This window comes from Mixophyes fleayi, chromosome 6 (genome assembly GCF_038048845.1).
Source record: "Mixophyes fleayi isolate aMixFle1 chromosome 6, aMixFle1.hap1, whole genome shotgun sequence".
Taxonomy (NCBI): domain Eukaryota; kingdom Metazoa; phylum Chordata; class Amphibia; order Anura; family Limnodynastidae; genus Mixophyes; species Mixophyes fleayi.
Window position 1 is genome coordinate 84289738 of NC_134407.1, and position 15460 is coordinate 84305197.

Below are 15460 nucleotides of genomic sequence, written 5' to 3' on the forward strand. Positions count from 1 at the left end.
GAGATAAGGTGGGGGAGAGGGGAGTCCTGGTACTGCACTTTACAGAAGATAAGGTGGGGGAGAGGGGAGTCCTGGTACTGCACTTTACAGAAGATAAAATGGGGGAGAGGGGAGTCCTGGTACTGCACTTTACAGAAGATAAGGTGGGGGAGAGGGGAGTCCTTGTACTGCTCTTTACAGAAGAGAAGGGGGGTTGCATGACGTCACTAAGCACAGACAACAGATTCCATGTTAGCTCCGCCCTTTTCCTCCTTCTCCCCTGACCGTCCAATTGCAGTTATACGACCGCTCAATCATCATGGCTGACGTTATATCCGTCTATGTGTGAGTGACAGTCAACCAGTGGTGACCGGAAATGATAGCTGCAACAATAACAGTGCAGCCTGGGGCTCTGATGCCGGTTGCTACCTCTCTATGAATATTCCCTACTGGTGCAGGCTGTGTCACTGTGTGCAGGAGTGGCTCCACCTGTATCGCTCTGACATAGTAAGTTATCTGCAGGAATGCACGCAGATTGCTGCCATATCCTCTCCAGTGTCCCATTGGCACCTGCAGATCATTCCCGTCATCCATAGCCATTGTCAGTGCAGCTGTGAAGAGCTGAGATGGATCCACACACTCCCTGGTATATGCAGAGCTGACTGAAGACTCAGCATGAAAAATTATATGTGTAATATAAAACAGCTATTTGTAAACTGTTTTTATGACATGTCCATAAAACATAATGTGGTTTAAATGTTTGCATTTTATTCTTTGTGACAGATTATTGGTAATTTTCTAGTTTATGTTCAAAGATACTTACAATTTGGTTATCCCAAATAATTTCAACACTGTTGGTGTGTAGGTTGAGGTCAATTTAACCTGTTATTTTATGTTTTCATAATTTGGGATATGAAATTTCTCTATTACCTAGAACCTTGATATTTTGTCAACTTGTGGACATAGACTTTTATCACACATTCTTTATATAAAGGTTCCCTTAATCGGAAGGTATGAACAAGCTACTAGTTACATTTAGAATACATATCACAGAACAAGAGATTGTATAATACATTCCCATAGTTTATCTGGCCTTCTGGAACATTGTGTTCTGTTTTAGAAGGTACTTATTTTGTATCCTCCACAACCTGAAGAGCTGCTCTGTGTTCTTTAGGAGCAGTCTGAATTTACATGGTTGTCACTTACTTCTCCAATCAGCAGTGGGGCCATCTAGAAAAGGGAGAAGACATACCGGATGGAGGATTACCAGAGCCCCGGGTCTTTAGGTAAGAAAATCTGTCTTTCTACTAATACATTCAATGTAGAGCATATTTAGTGTTAATTATGTACCATTGTTTTTTAAGTTTTTATTTTTTAGTAATTATGAAGTTTCGCGTCCTAAATTATTCCAACCTGATGAACAATGTTGAGGCAAAGGATAATCTTAAACTACCTTCCTCAGTAAATAAGTATGACACCGACTCAAAAGAACACAAGTTTAGCAGTACTTGCCTGAAATAAACTTAACTTTAAGGTCTCCCTGTTTTTTTTTCCAAGTGGGTCCCTGCATTTCCTGTTTTGTAGTGACAAGGACTTGAAAATGAGGTGTGTGTGTAGATAGATAGATAATCTCTCTCTCTATCTATCGCAGAGAACCAGCAATTATTGGTATTTTTATTATCTGTGTTTTTTTTTTTTTTTTTTTTTTTAATAACTGGGTCTGTGATAAATTATCCCAGGGCCGTAACTAGGGCTGTGCGATAGAGGCGACCGTGCAGGGTGCAACGCTGAAGGGGGGCGCAGTTTAGGAATATTCTAGGTTTATTTGGTTAAAATTGAGGGCTTGGGGGGCGGCATTTGACATTCTCGCCCCAGGCGCTAGAATTTTAAGTTACAGCTCTGCGGCTTTCGGTATATATTTTTGCATATGTTAAATGGTCATTAGGGCAGAGAACCGGTTGTTAATTTATTTGAATCCCACCACTATATATATATATATATATATATATATATATATATATATATATATATATATTATATAATGCATTTGCAAATATGTGTAACAGAATTCTTTAAGTAAAGTGCTAGCAACACCCCCACATTAGGTTGGCCATACCCACTTGGCAAATGTCACTCCCACTTAGATGGGGGGCGCCGGTGCCCTGTCTCGCCCAGGGCACTAGAATGTCTAGTTACGGAACTGAATTATCCTATATAAGAATCTACTTTCTGTCTGTAACTTGTTAAGTATATCATTTCATTATATATGTTCTAAGGTCATGCAACTTTTGTAAGATTTGAGATAAATAATACTATGTACCCACTCATATTATTTGTACACAGGACAGATCAGTGTGAAAAGTGAAATGGCATCTGTGATTGACCAACGAGTAGAGCCCCGTGTGCCCGATCCTCGGCATTCTGAGGACATGATTGATGTTGATACCAGCACAGGTGAGTAATCTCTTAATCTCTCTATCCATGAAGACATTTTAAGACAGATAGAAAAATAAGACAATGGAGGACCTTTGTGAAGACTGGTAGAAAAATAAAAAAATTGTTTTCCCCATACCAATTACATTTTAATTGTCATCGTTCTAGTGTAGCTTAATAAGTGAAAGTGAACATCTGATTAGTTGGCATGTTCTAACACCACCATTTAATCTGCACTAGTTTTCACAATGGTTCACATGTGCTGGCATTTTTCCTATGATCAGTCTGTTTACAGTTTGTATTTTATAACTGAAATGCCGAAATAGTCTTCTCATCTTGCAATGTAAACATCTAAGCTAGTAGGATTGTGCAACAAATGGTTATATGGTGTCAGCCTCTAGTCTATTTTTCAGTTGTTTGTCAATATTGATTCTTTAACCTGGTTCAGATGTCGCTTGGACAGCCCCCTTAACAACTCAAAGGTGGACTACATTATATGAAGCTTGACTGTTGGAGTTTTTGATGACTTTTTAAATACCAAGATTTACAATTTAGAGATCCAGTGGTAGCTTATAAAATTTGTTCGGCCTATACATCCAGCCTGATATTGCGACAATGACTAATGAATCTGTGTCATTTTATGGAGGTGAACATGAGAATTGAAGAAGGATGTTTTTTTTGTTTTAGTTTTTATTTATTTAGTATTTCATATGTGACCAAGTTTTGATTATGTGTTTTATTTTGTAATATTTTCTTATGTATGTGGCATCACAGGCTGTGAACCCTTTTCCCTCCTCTTCACTGCTGCTGCCATCACCGTGCTGTTACTACACTGACTGTCAGTATATGAAAAGTGAAGTGGTAGCAACAGCCTGAAGTAGAAAAGGTGCAGGGAAGAAGGAGATGTGCTCAATCTAATGTAAAGCTGCACTACATATAGTCCTCTCACCCATTCCTCCAGCATCTTTGGTCAAAAGTGGTAATGGTACAGGTGAGGGGCAAGTGTGCAGTTGTTAAGTTTCCCAGTATGAATGCACGGAAAGTATTGATATTTACTAAAAACGGAGTGTCTTTATTTTGAACACAGGTCACACAGTTAATAGCAAAATGCAGTCAGTTAATAAAGGTATCAAAAGTCTATAGGCACAACATGTAATGCTGGTGAGATGTATTGTAGAACTCAGTAAGACAGGCAGGGGTTAATGCAGAATAGTCTGGCACTAGTCTGATGGAAAGGGTAGGAGGTAGTGAGCAACCAGATGTATTTGGCAGAATCAGGTCACAATACAAAGGCACACTGGATCAAGCAGGAACGAAAAAGACTTATTAATGCTGGAATCCAGGTATAACAGAGAGAGTGCAGGTACAAAGAGACTGAATTGCTTGGTTTAATCACTGGAGCAGGATATACTGTTGTCCGGGTAAAGTAGATGGAGTGCAGGTACAAGGAGACACTGGATATCAGGTACAAATGGTAAAATGCAGATGCAGGATACCAGGTTTAGCAGAGACTGGTATCCAGATATACAGATGAGGTACAGGACAAGGAGACTGAATACCAGGTTAGTCAGGAGGCACAAGGCACTGGATATCAGGTACAAATGGGGAAGTGCATATGCAGGTTACTAGGTTTTGCCAGTTTACAGGAGGCACCAGATGATCCACAGGAGAATCAAGCAAAGGAGTGTCAGGCAAGCCAGAGGTCAGAAGATCCACAATGATACCAGGGAGAAAGTAGGAGCAAGGTCAAATGAATCCGGGCTCTTGGGTCAGAAACAAAGGTGCAAAACGATGGAACAGTCAGTGCCAAAATCAGGAGAACAACAGGCACAATAACACAGAAGTACTGACAGGGACCAGAAACAACAAACATTTGATGAACTGCAAGAAGCAATGTTTAGGCCGGGTATATAAGGCAGTGCAACAGGTGCAGGTGATTATCAGGATGGAGGTTAACTCCTGCAGGCTAGTTGGAAAGGTCCAATGGAAAAACAGCAGCACTTTTGGTAGCACAGAGGTATTGCAAGCCAGATACAAATTCTGATCAGTGTCCTAACAGCAGTACAGCTCTATATAAAATTTGATATCCGTTTTGTGTCTGCATTTTAGGTGTATACCAGGTATGGCTCTGTTATATTGGAATTAGTGTTAGATTTGGCATAAATTATGACTCAGCATATTGGCTGTGCACCAGCTTACGGTTCTGAAACTTCATTTTGGCATCCGGTATGGCTGATATCACTATATATTACCTTGAACCATTTACCTGAAGACAACTCTTAGAAAAAGAGCTTAAGACTGATACAATTAAATTTTTACACCCATTTTCACAAAATAACTTATTATATTTGTTTTTGACAGACAAATCTGAGAGAGAGAACATACTTGAACAAGACGACATTTCCCTTGGGCCTGAAGATTTTGTGGTAAATGTTATCAAATATGAAGACAATGATCTTCAAGATATTCAACAGGAGACACCATTGTCAAGTTCTGAATATGGGACATTTTTTACAAACTACTCAGACCTTGTCACACATAAGACAAATCCCAAGGGAGAATTATCCTTTTTGTGCTCTGAATGTGGGAAAAGTTTTGGCAGCAAGTTAAAACTTAGCAGACATCAGAGGATTCACACAGGAATCAAGCCATTTTCTTGTTCTGAGTGCGGAAAAAGTTTCATTAGGAAGTCCCATCTTGTTATACATCAGAGAGTTCACACAGGAGAGAAGCCATTTTCATGTTTTGAATGTGATAAATGTTTTGGTGATAAGTCGGATCTTATAAGACACCAGAAAATTCATTCTGGAGAAAAACCGTATTCATGCGCTGAATGTGGGAAGTGTTTCAGCCGCAAGTTCCACCTTTACACACATTTGAGAATTCACATTGGACCAGCGATGTACCCATGTTCTTACTGTGAGGAATGTTTTAGAAAAAAATCAGATTGTGTCAAACATGAGAAGATTCACACTGGAGAAACTGGATTTATATGTTCCGAATGTGGAAAACCTTTTAAACAGGAGTCTCATTTTATCACCCATCTCCGAATCCATACAGGAGAGAAGCCCTTTTCATGTGGTGAATGTGGGAAATGTTTCAGTGATAAGTCCGTTCTTGTTCGACACCAGAAAATTCACACCGGGGAAAAGCCATACACCTGCTCCATTTGTGGAAAAGGTTTCATTCGAATGTCACATCTTGTGATACATCAGCGAACTCACACTGGCGAAAAGCCCTTTGGATGTTCTGAATGCGGAAAAGGCTTCCCTAACAGCTCCCGGCTTCTCAAACATCGCATAATTCATACAGGATAGAGAATATTTTTTATATTGCTGATCTCTTAGACTTCATGTGTGTGGTACAATAAATCCATTGGTTGTTATGTTCTTCGTCTGTTTTGAACACTGCTACATATATGGAAGAACTTCTAAAGTAGGGTTGCTATTTGCATGTTGAATAATATCACTAGTCTGTCACATCCTTGTAGCCATTTTAGAATCTTTGGAATTATGAATATGTTTTGTATTTACATAACACTTGCATGTCCTGAAGGTGAAATTGTATAATTTGGCTTGTTTTAGTAACATATTGTATATGTATATAGCGCCAACATCTGCTGTAGCTTTGTGCAAAAATGATCTGTTTTATATCACATATACTGTAAGAACTCAGCAGCAGAGCTCTCTCTACCCTCTGTCTCATGTCTGTACCTTCTCCCTCAAGTTTATTTTTATTTCTTTTCATTATTTCAACTGGTACTGTAGAGTTTTGTGGCGCCTTATATATAAATGATGATGATATAAATACAGACAACATCTTTTACAGGGGCCATATGTTGCAGTTGAAAGCAGATTTGCACATCCATATATTTGATACAGCCCTCTGATGCTTTATTTGTGACCCACAGCTATCCTGAGTTTTGGTGTAGACTGTAATATGCTATAAGACATTATTGTTTCATGTAATCCCACCTATATTTTTAATACATACAGGTGGTTCTTCCTAGGATTGTCTTTCTGGACAAAGCACACCCTCTATCAAATTTTTACGTCGTGGGTCATAATTAATGAGCCTTTAGTTGTTACGAAGTCCTAAATTTGACAGATCTAAGTTAATGTGTCAAATAATTATTGACAGATTTCACTTTGCAATTATTTATTCAACAAACCGTAAGCCAAAATGTAGAAGTCATGTGTGAAAAAGTAAGTCCACCCTTACTGCTTCCATTTACATATACGTTCACTTAAGCAGGTGCTGTTAATTAGTTGCGCTTCAGGCAGTGTTATCACCTATATATAAAAGCAACAGCTTTTGTCAGTTCATTGTGGAGCATTCTTATATGTTTATACCATGTGAAGGAGAAGTCATCTACAATCATCACTGAGAACAATTGTTGCTGCTCATCAGACTTGAAAGGGTTATAAAGTCATTTCCAAATAATTTAAAATCCATCATTCTACAGTGAGAGAGGTTATTTAGAAATGGCGAATTTAAAACAGATGCCAGTGTTCCAAAGAATGGACACCCCAGCAGATTCACCCACCAGGCTGTATGATGCTCCAAGAAATCTTATAGAACCTTAAACTTGCGTGCAGTCCTCTGTTCATGACTCCACCATAAGAAAAAGACTGAAGAAATACAGTTTTTTTGGAAGGGTAATTAGGAGAAAGTCTTGTAGAAAAAAAAAAAGGAAAATCCCAGTACGCCTTACGTTTGCAAGCTTGCATATAAATAAATTAATTCTGGAACATTGTCCTCGGGACAGAAAAGGCCAAAGTTAAGTTTGGTGAAAACTAAACAGCGTATCACCATATGAATTTCAAATTAACCACCAAACATTATAGTTTGGGGTTGTGCAGTCACAGCACTTGGATGCCTTGCAATCATTGCATCCACAATAAACTAGAGTATTTTAGAGGTAAAGGTAAGGCCTTTTGTCTGACAAGTGAAGTTTAGCCAAAATTAGATCTGGCTAATTAACTTCTGCCTCTAGGCACTGGGGTCTTGAGTTCAATTCCTGACCATGGCCTTACCTGTGAGGAGTTTGTATGTTCTCCCCGTGTTTGCGTGGGTTTTCTCCGGGTGCTCCGGTTTCCTCCCACCCTCCAAAAACATACTGGTAGGTTAATTGGCTGCTAACCAATTGACCCTAGTCTGTGTGTATGTTAGGGAATTTAGACTGTAAGCTCCAATGGGGCAGGGACTGATGTGAGTGAGTTCTTTGTACAGCACCACTAATTAGTGGAGCTCTATAAATAAATAATGGTGCTGGGACAGGACCTTAAGTAAACTGCATAAAGATTGCCCTCCAATGTCAAATAATGGAAATAAACAGTTTTGTAAGGAGAAGTGGGCTAAAATTAGTCAAACCCTCTAGTAGACTGATAAACTCATACAAAAAATGATTATGCCAAGTTATTTCTGCTGAATGTGGTTTTGCAATAGTGTGAGTCACTCATGGATCTTCAAATAGGTTTATTTTTGTTAAATAAATAATGAGAAAGTAAAATTGTATTGACTATGTGTCACATGAGATTTGCTGTATCAAATGGTAGGATTTAGTGAAGATTAGGGGTTAAATGTATCAAACACAGTTTCCGGTGGGTTTGAAAAGTTGACATGTTGACTATAAGAACCAATCAGATTCTAGTTATTTTGCAGAATGTACTAACAAAATTATAACTAGGATCTGATTGGTAGCTATAATCAACATGTCAACTTTTCAAACCCACTGGAAACTCTCAGCTTGATCCTTACCAAACTGTTTATTTCCATTATTTGGCGTTTGAATTATTTGAACTGTGCATTCTTTATGCACACTTCACTTAAGGCCTTGTCCCAGCATCATCATCATCACTATTTATTTATATAGCGCCAATAATTAGTGATGCTGTACAGAGAGCTCACATAAGATTCTAGTTACATTTTTTTTGGTACATTCTGCAAAATAACTGGAATCTGGTTGCTATAGGCAACATCTCCACTTTTCAAACCTCCTGTAAACTCTAAGCTTGATACATTTACCTCAAATGGTAATTATACACCGATATGTAATAACACAGATTTGAAAAAGGGTACTTTCTTTTTCATAGAACTGTAAGTGCTACTAGCTTTCATGCATCACTCCCAAGGCTTTGCACTTTCCACTTTCACCAAGATTAAGGCTCAAATAACAGGGCATGTCAGGTCAGTTCTGCTTTCGCTGTCCATGGCCTATGTGTTTTCATCTACTAATCTTACAGAGTACTTCTGTCATATAGAGGACTGAAATGTCTTGCTTAAACTTTGACCTCCTCAGCAATATTTTAATGGTCTCAATTGTTAAGATTGGCAAGAGACAGATAGCACAGTGGATGGATTACATTAAATATAAACATAGGTCAGGTTTATTACTTAGCACTGTTTTACAGGAGCTTTAATATGTATATGCCCAATATTGGGTTCGCTTGCACTTTAATGAAATTTGATCTAAATACATGTGTGTGTACATGTATGTATTATTTATTTATGTGGTCCTTTACATGAAATTCTGGGACACTGAGTCACAATGGTCCATTATAAGATAATAACGCTACTAAATTATTTGCCTTTTAGAACTCCTGTTATCATTTTCATTATTTTATATCCTTGTTTGTTGTTTAGTTAATTTTGTAACAGTTCAGTTTATATGTATACCTTTACTGAAATAAAATGTCAGTGTCTGTGGTGTGCATTTACTTTGCTGATGTTCACTGTATTGATTTATGTTACTGCAGTGGAAGTTTGCCTTGTGGTCGATTCTGTTATATCTTACATCCAGGATTAACTATGCATTATTGCATTACATATTCTCATAACCCCCTAAACTGAATTATTTGAACTTTTTTCTAGATTATAGCTAAACATGCAAAATAAATCAACACTAAAACAAAGGTTTACTGTAATGTTCTTACCTACTTCCCCGGTCACATGTTAGTGAGCTACTAAAGTATATAAATTCTGTTACAGTGCTCCCAGACTATTTCCAATCCTAAACTACCATGGGTTTTTCAAAAAAAGAATGCATTTCTTTCTTGCCTGGGAGGGAACAAATATCAGAAGAAAAGAAAGATAATGATAATGTGAATAGTTTGAAAAAATAGACTTTGCAAGTAACAAACAACTGCAGGGAATTTCATGTTGTTTGCCATGCTTGCATTTTGTTTCCTATACTAGTTATCCAGGTACCAGGAGCTTTTTTTCCAAAATATGGCACCAATACATTTACATATAATATCCAGAGTAAACAAATCTGTTCTGAAAACAAAAGAAACACAGTCAGTTTCTATTATCAAAACCATCCCTGGGAATTGACAAGAAGTGATTCTCAGAGATGAAGATTTAGAGCTGTCATGTGAACGCTCGTGTCCCAAAAACTAGAGGCCCGGTTCCCAGGGTAGAGATATGGATGCACAAAGCATCTGTCTGCCAGGAGCCTAAACTTTACATCTGAGTGATATTTTACTCTAGAATAGTTGTACTACCTATGTTTCTGTCTATGGTTACTACTACTTAATATGTTTGTTTTCACCTTATAAGTTTATTAAGTATATAAAAGACAACATACAAAAGAGCAATAAACCAACTATAGTTTTCCGCAAGAAAAACATCTGGTATATCTATAAGATGGAGTTTATTTTGAATAACTGGATCTAAATGCTATCCCACTGCTACTCTTCTAGCTCCAGATGCCAGGAAGCGCATACTGAGCTTCTAATTTTCTAATGTCTCCACCTCTTCCCTTACCTGTTGGAGTTCCCCAAGTTACCGTTCTTGGCCCCCCGATCTTCTCCCTCTACACCTCCTCCCTTGACCTCATCCACTTCTTTGGCTTCCAGTACAACCTCTGTTGATGATACGCAAATTTATCTTTCATATCCTGACCTCTCCACTTATGTCTCGTATCTCCTGCTGTCTCTGGCTCATCTTATCTTGGATGTCCCAACGCTTTCTTAAACTCAATATTTCAAAAAAGGAACTAATTTTCTCTACCTACCCTCCTTACCGCCCCCCTCTGCTCGACCAACGACTGCCGCCTCATTACTTCAGTGATTTCCTTTTCTCACTTCCGCCTCCAGGACTTTGCCTGGGCTACTCCACAGCCATGGAATGATCTCATATGCCCTGTCAGGGTAGCCTCTACTCTCATTTCTTTATTCTAGCCTATCAGCCTTTCTCCTAACTTCCTTGTCTTGGCTTTCACCCCTACTCCCCCAATCGATACCACACTATATGTGTCTCCCTTTACCTTTAGGATGTAAGCTCTCACAAGCAGAGCCCTCTTTCCTTGTGTTCTCCTATTCATCACCCTCTGTACCTCTTGGCCTGCTTCCCTAGCCCTGTTTTCTTAAGCTCAGGCCTACTTCACGCTGGTCACTACCATCACTCTCATTCGCTACCCCGTAAATAATTTGATCTGCATTAACATTTTATCTGTATATTTGTTTATTCTGCAAATAACCTGCATTACCAAATGATCATCTCTCTGCAAGCACCCTGCAATTCCAAACTGCTCATCTTTACATTCATCAAGAGTGCTTACTTCAACAAGAACTTTGCAGTATTTAGTGCTTATTCTGCAGTCCATGGGTCTTTGTTTGTATTACCATTGCTGTAGCTGGGGGCTGGTTCTGAATCTCTAGGGCTCATTTTCCAGTTCTGTGTATATGTGTTTGGGTTCCAGGTCTATGGCTGTCTCACAGTCCTGAGTTCTCCATTCCTAGTCACAGTTCTTAGTTCCAGCAAAAAAACATGGCTATTTATCAGAAATTTAGAAACAAGATTACATAAACCACTGTTTTATCTGTTAATGTTTCAGAAATATTTTCCAACTGCAACAATCTCGTTTTATGACAACTTGAAGATTATTTGGGTATTCTTTTCAGTGTAAACAAAAACACATAAGTGAGTAACCAACTAGATCAGCTGCATGTAAAGAGACAGTGTGATAATCCTGGTCCTTCGTCCCATTGGACCTTAACTCATGCAGTTTCATTCTAGGGGCGGCAAAGTTGAGATTCTCACATTACCTCTGGGCAATATGCTTCCCTTGACCTAAACCAGCATTTTGCCACTCAATGTTTATTCGTATGGTAGGATGTGCTGACTCTGATATTATATTTGGGGCCGATGCATGCAGTTCTATTGTGGCACCAATTAAACCTTCATACAATTGTTTAATTCATAAAAATGTAACTCAATGCTTGACCTAGTAAGAGCATTTTATGAACATGCCAAAATTTCCCCAGCATTGCATTTGCCCCTTTGAGATGTCATGCATCTTTAATTTGTATTAATCCTTTGCCTCACAGCACTGGGGTCATGAGTTCAATTCCCGACGTTATCTGTGTGGAGTTTGTATGTTCTCCCCATGTTTGTGTTGGTTTCCTCCGGTTACTCCAGTTTCCTCCCACCCCCAAAACATACTGGTGGTAGGTTAATTAGCTGCTACCAAAATTAATCCTACTCTTTCTGTGTGTTCATACTAGGGAATTTAGACTGTAAGCGCCAATGGGGCAGGGACTGATGGGAATTCTCTGTACAGTGCTGCGGAATTAGTGGCGCTATATAAATAGATGATGATGATCCACTCATTTTGATGGGAGCAGCATAGAGCTGTTGAGTGGGTGTGGAAAATTATGTATTTTCTGATGGGAGGAGCCGGGCAGTTTGGAAAGTTTTATCCAGATATGGGCTCAAATTGCAGCACCCAAATACCAGATTTAGTTTTGCAGGATTAAATATTTAAATAAGATTTAGGGTTCATAAATACATACCTGTTCAGCAGGGGCTGCAGGTCCTCTTACTTTTTTCAATAAGACTTGAGGGTGTTCAGAAGGTGCTGCTAATCAGTTATCCTATACTTTCAGTGGGGAGCTTTTTTTTACCATCCAGACGCATAGGATGCATGTAAGCATCTTTATATGCGCGCAAACACACGTAATAAAAAATAGTCACACACACAAGTTATTCGTGTAATAAAAAGAGCCCCAAAATCCCCTCACACTCATGATTCATGTAAGACATAAATTAGGTTGGAACAAGTAGTATTTTAGGGGGAACATGGAATAATTTAAAGAAGTGGGTGGTCCTAAAGTGTTTTTCACAATGAGCATTTCCAGCTAGACCTGCAATGCCACGAAAATAGGCACAGACTGTTTTACAGGGAACTAGTATATGGACATGACCCTATGTATGAGGCAGTTTAATATGCACATTTGTAGAAAAAATAAATGTGTTTTGATCATTTAGAAATATTATTTATGTTCTCTGTATGTTTTCCATAAATTAAGCTGTGAGCTCTCACTAGATTTTAAGTCCCTTGGGGTAGAAACCTTACCTTTATGTGTCTTCAATTGTCTGTCAATGAACAATGTATATCACTCCCTGAGCTGTACAGCTTACAACACATAAGCACAAAGCTCTAAAACTCACAATAATATATGGTGCAATAATTCTACATACCTTGTATACACTTCAGTGACAGATGCACAATACAATAGTGTTAGTCAGCAGAGACCAGGCAGAGTGGCCAGACAAATACAGAAGTGGAAGCTGCTCAAATCAATTTATAGGCCATAACAGGTGCTTGAAAGGGTGGGGTTATCCTGCAAGGAACATACACACAACATTTTTTCCCCCAGCACACTGCTATAGCCAGCAACAGATCTGCCATTTCTACTGTAGATAAAAATGCAAAAGTCTTTGTTGCACACATTTGCAAATGTATGTTTAAGCCATCCTGCCACGCCAAGGCGCTTTTGCTAATAGGATGGTCAGTGGCCAGACAGCTTACTTTGCCTGGTCTCTGCCGACAGGCACATGAATGTATTGTGTGGCTGTCAAAAAAGGGGACGGGGCACTAAATCGCCTTCCCTAGCAAAACCCCTGGGTCATTGTCCCTTGATATGGGGGTCATCTTTCCATGTGTGGCCAGGTGTCCTTCCTCAGGCTCCCGCCTCTAGACCTGTACAAACTGGTTCTTTTATAACATCTTTGGAGTTGCTAGTGGTTGTATGAAAAGTAATATATAAATACTGCCAGATATGAATTGTTAACAGAATGAAACCAAACTCTATGTAATTAACTTGTTGAAAACGTTAGCTTCTTCACCACATCATTATATTAAATGCAATAAATAGATTAAACTTATTTGCATGTTGTTATTTGCTAAAATATTTGTTCGCTTGCATACTAATTGCATTGCAACCAATATTAGTGCACAGAAATTGCTGATTACCACTTTTATCCAATTATTAAACTTCAACACAATGTTTTCAGCAGATGGTTGTTAGAAATGAAGATCAGAGATCTGAAGGTAAATTGTGCAGGTGTGTATGTATGAAACTACATGCTCAGCTGGACTTTCAGTCATTGGTAAAATTGTTACAGAGTTCGCACCTGAAGTAGATTGCATGACTGTGTACCCAGTTTAAGTCATATTATATGATACCAGTGTGAATGCTGTTATAAATGTAATTGACACACTTTAGGGGTAAAATGGAGGAGCATATCTATAGAGACTTATACATGATCAGAGCATAAAGGAAGAAAGAGAAGAGGGGGATTGAGGATAATTGGGGGGTTTGTATTGTTTATAACAAATCAGTTGTAACAAAATCAAGTGTAACACATTTTTTTTCTTTTATGTAAAAAATTTAATGAAAACACTTGATTCAAAATGTATTTTTAGTTTGTCTATATATAAGTTTAATGTCTCCCAAACCAACCATGTAATTCTCAATATGCATATGAAATACACACGTGGTGATTTATCATGCATACATGGCAAAAATAATAATTGGGATCTTTGTAGTTAAGATTGCCAGGAACTGTGGAATAGTTTATTTATCTAATAATATCAAATATAATAATAATAATAATAATAGTCCACCTTTTGACGGGACTGTCTTGGTTAAATTTGTCCCAAATTGTCTTTTTTAAATGTTGAGAAATATGGTGAGGGGCTATAACACTGGTCAAAATATAAGGCAGGGTGAGTCTGTTACAGTTACTAGACATCCAGGGATTCATTAAGGAAAGTAAGGCAAAAAAAAAAGGGATTATGTTTTCTCCTGGACAAACCATGTTACACGGCAAGGGGTGCAAATTTATTATTTTACACATAAGTTAAATACTTGCTCTTTATTTCACGTAGCACACAAATACTTGATAGTTTTATATTTATATTATAATTTAAAGTTGATCTATGACATGCCCTACCCCAACTATATATCTGCCATTACATTTTAAATTCACTTCCCCTCCAAATGCTTTACTTTCCTTAATAAATCATACTTACCTACTTTCTTCAGCTCCCTTCCGGGAGCCAGCCAGTGGAGGGGGGCGTGAAGGGGCGGGGTGGCCGAAATCGCGTCATTTCGGCCCCGCCCCCTGTGACGTCATGACGCAAATTGCGTCATTTGACAGCGGGGGCGGGGCCAAACGCCGCGATTCACCGGGAATCGCGGCGTTTGGGATCTAATTCTGCCCACTTCACTAGGAAGTGGGGCACTTCCTAGTGAAGTGGGCAGAATTCGGGAGATTGCCACACTCGCCCGGGAGTCCGGGAGACTCTCACAAAATGCGGGAGTCTCCCGGACATTCCGGGAGAGTTGGCAAGTATGTAATAAATCAGCCCCCCAATCCCCTTTGTTTTTGGTGGAGGGTGGTCTGCCACCAAAAAACTGATAGGTGCATTACTTTCGCAACAGGATACTTGCACATAAAAACACCATCATTCAGTCAGTTACATTCTTACTTAAACTCTTCAAATACAAATTTCACGCTAAACAGCAGCAGGAACCGAGTGCTAGTTCCAGCAAAAACAGAGAGTCTCCAAATACAACTCTATCCGGCAATGTTTCCGAACATAATGACTGAACTGGGTGCATTACACAATAAGTAACCATACATGCTATCTACATTTCTCTGCACTTCTGAATCTCCTCGTTGCACGGTTTGCCCTTACTAATAATGGCCGCACGGCTGCTACTTGTGATATCACAGACGCATTGTCGTCTCTATA

The 15460-nt window shown here is 38.8% G+C and overlaps 1 protein-coding gene across 4 annotated transcripts; it reads left to right on the top strand.

The window, feature by feature from the left end:
• The first annotated feature begins 299 nt into the window (after positions 1-299).
• LOC142161405 (uncharacterized) lies at positions 300-9250 on the top strand. Of its 4 annotated transcripts, none has more exons than XM_075216986.1 (4): positions 300-625; positions 1154-1265; positions 2323-2433; positions 4774-9250. In XM_075216986.1, exons 2-4 carry the CDS (start codon positions 1235-1237, stop codon positions 5727-5729), a joined length of 1098 nt encoding a protein of 365 aa, XP_075073087.1. In that variant the 5' UTR covers positions 300-625; positions 1154-1234; the 3' UTR covers positions 5730-9250. The 4 variants fall into 4 exon arrangements, with proteins under 4 accessions (XP_075073087.1, XP_075073088.1, XP_075073086.1 ...); XM_075216987.1 differs by having other exon boundaries at positions 1198-1265; XM_075216985.1 differs by having other exon boundaries at positions 300-486.
• Positions 9251-15460: the final 6210 nt, after the last annotated feature.

Coding starts and splice junctions, on each gene's coding strand:
- LOC142161405 (XM_075216986.1), top strand. CDS start 1,235: ATGGAGGATTACCAGAGCCCCGGGTCTTTAG. Junction 1,266..2,322: donor CCAGAGCCCCGGGTCTTTAG/GTAAGAAAATCT, acceptor ATTTGTACACAG/GACAGATCAGTGTGAAAAGT. Junction 2,434..4,773: donor TGATGTTGATACCAGCACAG/GTGAGTAATCTC, acceptor TGTTTTTGACAG/ACAAATCTGAGAGAGAGAAC.